The following is an 8,746-nucleotide window of genomic DNA, read 5'->3' as shown; positions in this document are numbered from 1 at the left end:
TATTATTACTGTTATTATTACTACTACTATTACTATTATATCACATGTATAAATCATGTTCTTTGGGAAAGCTTAAACATGTGAGAAAAGTAGCCAAAGATAAAGAATTGTCTACAACAAAAATAATTCCATCATAAATCAGGGCTATTATTAGATCTATCAGATGCTATATTCTAACCCACCAATTACTGCAGTAAGTCTGTTTTTTTCTTTGTAACAGACTGTCGCTAGGAACGCTAGATTCATAACATCGAATTTTAAACAAAAAATGGTCTCAGATCAGTTATTTCACCGGTAATCAGCTGTGTAATACACAGGATGATGTAAAGAGCTGGTTAGATCATGGGTAGAAGCCAGACACGGAGCTGATAGGGTTCTATCCGTCTTGTCAGTGTTTATTTCTCTCTAGCTATGACAACCTGCTAACAATATATTATTCCTTACATATATCTTACATCTGAAAAGTAATCCCACGAGCTCTTGTTTCCTTACAGCGCTCATTAGAGCATCCATAGGCTGAACAGAAGTCCGGCATCTTTAAATAACTATGCTGGAGTCAGAGGGAGATAGTGTGTAGCTTAAGTGTTGAGTGGCAAAACCAGCATTGTAAAAATTTCCGAGCACGTTGTATAGTAGCTACACGTGTGACGTTTCTAAAAAAATCAAACAGTTTGGCAATCGGCTCAAAATTCAGCGAATAATTCCACTTTGAGATTCAGCAGTACCTCTTGCCTCCGTAGATGTCTATGCACTGCTGCCTCTGTTGGCCCCAGGCGTAAACTAACCGTGACGTCACCCATTGGTTTCAACGCCGATAAAATGAAGCCCGGATTTTGCTACTTCCTGGTTGCCGTTTTAGATTTTTTGGAGCCAGTGACGTAAAAAGCGTCATCAAACAGACTGGACCGGAGAGCAACTAGGGGCAGGATTGGCTGAGGACTCTCTTATCCCGCCCACATTTTCCCACAGAGGCTTCTGTTGCTGTCTATCAAATATAGCCACGCCCCCTGGCTCCGTCAACTTTAACGATTTATTTGAAATTCAGTATTGATTTATTTTAAGATCGGCCCCCTGATCTCTCATTTTGGCCATGAAAACTAACGGGAAAAAAATCCTGAGCTGTAGAAAATCAGTCTATCAAATTTTATTTTTTCCAAAAATGAATTGGGGTTGATGGAGCAAAAGCTTTTTGGAGCCAACTCTAGCGGACGGCGTGATATTGCAAGTTTTTGACACTTCCGGGTTTGCTTCAATTCTGGAGCCAGATGCTACGTCCACTATGGCTGAATCCCAAACCGCCCCCTACACACTATCCCTACACACTACCCCTCCGTTTGCGCGTTCCAGCGGAGGGTCCTCCATATTAAGGGCCGTCCCAAACCGCGTAGTGTGGAGGGAGAGTGGACTGTTCAGCCCTTAAATAGCGAGTCTGCATCGATGCTCACTCTGGACAACTTTTTCAGGAAGTGCAACGTCAAAAAGGAGGATGAAACAAACATATTGATGTGAGTTCCACATGCGTCCTTTATTTCTCCCACGCCTTTTTCACACTGACAGAACATCACAAAAAGAGTGGTGTATAAAGATAAATCAAAAGAAACAAATCTTCTTCTCTGCTGACGTTTGATTTAATTGTGCACCCCCTGACACCTTAAAATTTGAACACAACTGACAGAATTCATTTATTCATTTGTTGGATTTGAAATGCCAGATAATAGGATTGGAAAACATGTGAGTGAAAAAAAGTGGGATGCTTTTGTCTTCTGGAAGCAGCAGCGATCCTTGTTAGTTGCAACCTGTGCCACAGCGCTACAGTCATGACAGTAGGCGTCTTTGTGTTACCATGGCAATGACGTCTTCCGTTTTCCGGTGAGACGACAGGGCGTCCCATTCCTGACGATCGTATTTATACCCTCCCCCTTCAATAATAGGTGCCCTCCACAGCTGCGAGTGTGACTTCTTTTGGAGTGACACTCGGTAGTGGAGGGGGAGTGTGTAGGGGGCGGTTTGGGATTCAGCCAGCCTCTATATACAGTCGGTTCAAGATGGCGGCGCTGTAAGCACGTCTCTCGACAGCCTATGAGGCGTCTATGTATATATGTCTATGGTCGATGCGACGTCTACTCTTTATATATGTCTATGACAACAACAACAACTTCAGTCAAAAGAACGAAAGAAAGAAAGAACAACTTCAGTCCTCCAGTCCACACTGCTGTCAGGCTGCTTTGCCAACCGTTAATAAAATCAAGGAAGAAGAAGCTGCAACTAGGTCACATCCGCCGATCGTGAATTTTGAGTCCGTCAGGCGCGAACAATCAACATTTACTTAAACGAACAACTCGGGTAAGAAAACGTCCTTAAACGTGTGTTAATCGGTTTACATCGCCACATTTAATGAAACATATGAAAATTGTAGCGGTTAATCAACTGTATGTGTGTTTAATTTTGATACCTGCGTCAAAAAAGCCAGCTTAAAAGTAACAAACGGCAAATGCTGTTTCGTTTGGATTGGGAAAAAAAGGTGAATTGTCCTCAAAATGTTACTGTCATGGACCAGTTTCCTCAAACCAGAAACCGAAACCGAGCCTCTAATCTTTCAGTGAGGCAAAACACGTAGGGTTTGATGTTTGACTCGCGTTAGGGACTACAGCTCAGTCCCTAACGTTTAGATTCTGATATTGTTGTCATTTCCTCTCTTTATTGTGGCAGTTTTTTTTTGATGTGCACGACGGCGGACAGTGGAGAAATAATCATCCTCAGTGATGATGATGATGATGATGATGGCAAAGACTGTGAAAATGACTTATCCTGCCTTATTGTGGAGGTGGAGGATGTGAAAAAGACAGGTACGTTGTTATAGGGTGATATCAGGTAAAATGGGCCATTTAAGCTTTGGATGTCCTAGCCCCTCTGATTTTTAGAGCCAGTGACAGCAAATGGTCTCAAATGTTTGCCACAACTGTACTTAACATGAAACCAAAGTATTTATTGATCTGTGGTTGTTTTTGTGGGCGGAAATAAGATTCAAATTCACACTGCTCCGGAAAACTGCGTGGTGAGTGGACTGGCATAAGAATTTCTGATAAAAATTATAAGGATGATAAGTCAATTAAAGAAACGTGTATATATAAAATTGTTGATGTATAATATCTGTCTTGATGACACCTATCAGAAATAATGCTTAAAGTTTGGTATTTGGATATTTTTTTTCAAAGATTGACGTTTTTGTTAGTGGCCCAATTTAACTGAACCTATTCAGGTAAGTTGGGCCCCCTGGTTTCAGCTAAAATGGGCCCCCCTTGTTGTCAGTCACACATGCACACATGTACACATTTCAAGGGAATGGAGTAGGCATTTATGTGAAAAGGATGCATCTGCCTAAAAATGATGATGATCAGTGTTTTTAGTAACAATCGTAACTGACTTTATCTGCAGTGACTACGGCATCTATGATGATGACGGCTTCACCTGTCAGGACTGTATTTAAATTTGTGGTTTAAGTAGCCTAAGCCATGACATATGTACCTACCCAAGCACACACACACATTTTAAAATTTTGACTATTTAGATATTATTGAGGTTTAGTGTTTGCATTCATCCCATTTGTAGGCCTAGTAGGTTGCAGTTGTTTTTTTTTTTATCATTGTTTATGTGTTTTATACCCAAGTTCACAGTGCCATGTGGATTCAATACATTTGCCATGAGCAGATCAGTTAATCATTTACAATGTAATGAATTGTCCTGATATTATTAAATTGTTCTTACACGGTATGTTGCCATATTGACAGTTTTTTTACAATAAAAATTGATGACTATCCCTTTGCAGTTGGACTGGCCCAACTTACCTGATCAGCTGGCCCATTTTACCTGAGCTTTGCTTGTGTAAAAAAAATTGGCACAGGTGACGTATCAAGACCTGTAGGAACTAAACAATCCTATTTACTAGATAATTTCAATGCAAAATTAAAAGAAAACAACCATTACTAGCCATAAAACCACATTTTAATAGAATACATTGTTTTTTGTTAGTGCTTCAAGCGATTTACCAAAAAGTGGCCCATTTTAGCTGTTATCACCCTACTCTATCGGTCATTCCATGTCAACTCAGTGAGATTAGGGAAGGTCAACTGCTCGACTATTTCAGAATCTTTTGAAACTTTGTAGGAATGATCTCTCACATCTGAAACTGGCATCCTCCCATTTTAAAGCTAAAATTCCAACATTTTATTATTTTTTTCATTCAATGAAAATTTGTAATATATCATTCTTGTGTTGGAAATTGAACGAGATATCACTTTCAGACATCCATATATCAAAGTATATGTCCTAGAATCTTCAGGTTTTCAGGAGATGTTCAGATGTTTCTGGTGGAGGGAGAGAATGCAGCAACTTCTGGCAAACAAGTTTTGTGCTTAAGATCTCTCAGATTGGGGATTTGTTTGAAAGGTGCAAATGAAGTGGATTTCCATAAAAATAGCAGAAACATCTCTATTACATAGGATCTATTTAGACTTAGATGGACTTTAGTAATCCCCAGAGGGAAATTCTGTTGTTAGAGCAGCTTGGTATTCAACAACAAGGGGTAAACAACAAGACAACACAGAATACTAGGATCAGGTATAAAGTGATACAGAGTGATACAGAAATGTGCAATTAAACATAATATGCAAATGAGGATGGGCTTAGATTTGCATTGATATATACAGGTGCAGATAGTTTACAGATGTAATGAATAACATTTAGATTGTAAGGTGTCCAGTATGTACAGTAGCTTAATTAGCAGGCAGAGTGTGTGAACTGAGTCTTATTACCATGGGGAGGACTGATCTCCTGTAACTTTCCTTGGAGCAGTGGGATTGTATCAGTCTATTGCTGAAGCTGCTCCTCAGATTGTCCACAGTTTTATGGAGGGGGTGGGAGTTGCTGTCTGTGATGGCCAGCAGTTTGGTCAGCATCCTCTGATCCCCTCATACCACTCCAGACATCCTTGGCCTTGTTCCTTTCCTACAGTTTTCTCCTGTAGGTGTCTTTGCTCTCTCTAAGTCCGTGTTTAAGATCTCTTTGTACACGTTTGAATTCTACATGGTTCCCCACTCTGAAAGCCCTCTTTTCTTTGTTGAGAAGAGCCTTCACCTCTCCCTTTCTTCTTGCCGTTCGCAATAGTGTCTGCACGGACCGTGTGGAAGCCCGGGAGAATCACGGTGGAGTCCGGTATCATATCGTAATTGCAAAATACTGGTTTCCCTGTACTCACTGTGGCTTCTGGTGAACACTTCCAGTTTGTCCATCTTATTTGTCAGGGATCTCAATTTCCCTGTGATTGCAGGAATGCAGGGCTAAAACCTCCCCTTCTTCATCTTTACTGTATCCCCCACTCTGCAGCCATGATGCTACCTCTTAATTGTCCCTAAAACAGGAAACAAATGTAAAAGATTTCAATTGTTGATGTTTTTTGAGATTGAGATATTGTTAAAGATGTATAGAAGTTGGTTCAGGTTGTTCAGTATTTATTTTTCAAGTTCATGCATATTTTAAGATGTAGTTACACTCAACAAAAATATAAACGCATCACTTTTGTTTTTGCTCCCATTTTTTATGAAATGAACTCAAAGATGTAAAACTTTTTCCACATACACAATATCACCATATCTCTCAAATATTGTTCACAAATCTGTCTAAATCTGTGATAGTGAGCACTTCTCCTTTGCTGAGATAATCCGTCCCACTTCACAGGTGTGCCATATCAAGATGCTGATTGTGGGCAGTCTAAGGCACACTTGTGCACTAATCATGGTGTCTTCTACATTGTGTATGTGGAAAAAAAATTTAGATCTTTGAGTTCATCTCATAAAAATGGGAGCAAACACAAAAGTGTTGTATTTATATTTTTGTTGAGTGTATATAAGAAATTATTTATTAATAAATGTTGTCAAAATGTTTTTGAACCGTAATTAATTGATTTGATGATCAGTTATTGATTACAGGCACATTCTATTAAAACTACTAGGTTACATCAACATACAGTGCCTATCATAAGTATTCACCCCCTTTGATGTTTTACCCTTTTATTGCTTTCATAAATCAATCATGGTCAATAAAATTTAGCTTTTTTAACAAAACAATTTATTGGAAAAAACTCTTTAATGTCAAAATGAAAACAGATTTCTATAAAGTAATGTTAATGATAGAAAATTATATAAATGAAAATAATTGTTTGCATAGTTATTCACCCCCTTCAAGTCAGTATTTAGTAGATGCACCTTTGGCTACAATCACAGCAGTGAGTCTGTGTGGATAGGTCTCAGTCAGTCTTGCACATCTGCCCACTGCAATTTTGCTCCATTCTTCTTTGCAAAACTGCTCAAGCTCTGTCAGGTTGCGCGGGTATCGGGCATGAACAGCCCTTTTCAAGTCCAGCCACAAATTCTCTATAGGATTGAGGTCTGGGCTTTGACTCGGCCACTCCAGAACATTTACTTGGTTCTTTTTTAACCATTCCTGTGTAGCTTTTGCAGTATGTTTTGGATCATTGTCTTCCTGGAAAATAAATCTTCTCCCAAGACGTAGTTCTCTTGCAGACTGAAAAAGATTGTCCCCCAGGATTTCAGTGTATTTTGCAGCATTCATTCTGTCCTCTATCTTTACAAGCCTTCCAGGTCCAGTTGCTGATTAACATCCCCACAGCATGATGCTGCCACCACCATGCTTCACAGTGGGGATGGTGTGTTTTTGGTGATGTGCAGTGTTTGGTTTCCGCCAAACATGACGTCTTGTCTGATGGCCAAAAAGCTCAATTTTGGTCTCATGAGACCAAAGAATCTTCTTCCACTTGACCATGGAGTCTTCCACGTCCTTTTTGGCGAACTCTAGTCGAGATCTAATATGACTTTTCTTCAACAGTGGCTTTCTCATTGCCACTCTCCCATAAAGCTTTGACTGGTGAAGAACCCGGGCAGCAGTTGCTACATGCACAGTCTCTCCCATCTCAGCAGCTGAAGCTTGTAACTCCTTCAGAGTAGTTGTAGGGGTCTTGGTGGCTTCTCTCACTAGTCTCCTACTTGCACGGTTACTCAGTTTATGAGGGCGGCCTGATCTAGGCAGATTCACACAAGTGCCATATTCCTTCCATTTCTTGATAATTGATTTCACTGAACTCTGGGGGATGTTCAGTGCCTTGGAAATTTTTTTGTAGGTTGATGCTACGGGTACGGACCCGTACCCGTAGCATCTGTACTAGAGGTACGGATCCGTTACGGTCACTGAAGAGCTGGCGCCGGTTAACTACTATTTGCTGCACATTACAGGCAGTTTATATGAATGACTTTGACGGCGAACATTGTATAATTTAACCAAAAATACACCGTCTCCTCTCACACTTTAGACATTGCAGTTTTTACGCTTTTAGACGCCGTGTCTAAATTGTTTGAAGTCCAGTTCCTATTAATTAGTTTACCGCGTTCAGTGGTGGAAGCGGCTGACGAACTCCATTGCAAATGTTCCCATTTAATTTCGGACGCTAATTTACAAGATAAAGTTAAGGATGTCGAATATGAAACAAACACTCGTGAATGGTGAGGAGCAGCTCTTTAATTCGGCATGAATTAAAAAAAACCACAAACTCGATTTACTGTGATATTGTGAGATTTGTTTGTGGTTATGTAACTTAGCCATTCAACAGAGTCCGCTAACATTAAAGTGACTGACGTGCAGTGTCTGTGTTGACAGACGTAGAAAATACATCAGGGTTTTGTTTAGGTTGTTAATATGTAATAGTCTGTCGCTACTTTTGAAGGTAAAAAAATACTTGTAGTTTGCTGGCTGTTAGTTCCGCCATTTGTTTTGTTTGCTGTTTGTGCTTTATTAGAACAGGGTCCCGTGAATAAAAAGTTTTGCTATTTTTAATAGTAGTGCTGATTCCAACCCCCAAATCGCTGTCCGTGAAAAAGTCAGATAATGATATTTATAAGACATTATGCATGATAGAAAAGAGAACAGCAGATGACTGACATGACAGGCTCGGCACGCAGATTCACCTCGAATCACGGAAGCGCCTTCATCACTCGGATTACCAAGCCGGCTCATTAACATTTATGTGCGTCGGATTACCAGCCAATCACAAAGCACGTTCATCAGCCGACTCATTAATATTCATGTCCGTCTCATTAATATTTATGGTAAGGTAAAGTGCCGTATCCGTAGGCCACAGGCTACGGGTACAGGTCCGTATCTGTAGACACTACCTTTTTTGTAACCATCCCCTGAATTGTACTTCTCAATAACCCTTTCCCTGAGTTGCTTAGTGTTCTTCTGTCTTCATGGTGTAATGGTAGCCAGGAATACTGATCAACCACTCTCTGGACCCTTCAGACACAGGTGTTTTACAACTCAATCAGTTGAAACACACCCACACCACTCAGGTGATCTTCATTTCACTAAATGTGAGACTATTGGCAACAATTTGATGGACCTCTATTGAATTAGACTTATTATTATTATTAACCCTTTAAGCTTCAGTCAATTCCAGCCGTTTTCAGTACAAAAAATCGCTAATATTCTATTTTTAAATAAAAAAAATTACGAAAAATACGGGGAATATTGGACGGGCATCACGAGGTGCATTTCCTTGAAAATGACCGATTCGGGGATTTTATACGACTTCAGGACATGTTTTGGACAAAACAGTTTACTGGCTTGTGTCGTCTGGATGTAAAAGGTTGGATTATGGCCGTTTTTTGTGGAATCTTTT

General features: G+C 40.0%; 1 protein-coding gene across 5 annotated transcripts in view; it reads left to right on the top strand.

Annotated features, from left to right (window-relative positions):
* The first annotated feature begins 1,295 nt into the window (after nucleotides 1–1,295).
* Nucleotides 1,296–8,746, top strand: part of zgc:112980 (uncharacterized protein LOC503706 homolog) — a 48,542-nt gene continuing 41,091 nt past the window's right edge. For 4 of the 5 annotated variants that reach the window (XR_007940932.1, XR_007940931.1, XM_051945641.1 and 1 more), the window contains exons 1-2: nucleotides 1,296–2,343; nucleotides 2,710–2,846. Coding sequence is in view for 2 of the 5 variants with exons in the window: in XM_051945641.1 (XP_051801601.1) it covers nucleotides 2,720–2,846 (127 nt within the window). In the remaining 3 variants the exon portion in view is untranslated. The remainder of the gene's footprint in view (nucleotides 2,344–2,709; nucleotides 2,847–8,746) is intronic. The other variant, XR_007940933.1, reaches the window with a different exon arrangement.

Source organism: Acanthochromis polyacanthus, chromosome 3 (genome assembly GCF_021347895.1).
Source record: "Acanthochromis polyacanthus isolate Apoly-LR-REF ecotype Palm Island chromosome 3, KAUST_Apoly_ChrSc, whole genome shotgun sequence".
Classification (NCBI taxonomy): domain Eukaryota; kingdom Metazoa; phylum Chordata; class Actinopteri; family Pomacentridae; genus Acanthochromis; species Acanthochromis polyacanthus.
Note: the sequence above shows the minus strand (reverse complement) of the source record. Positions and strands in the feature narration are given on the sequence as shown.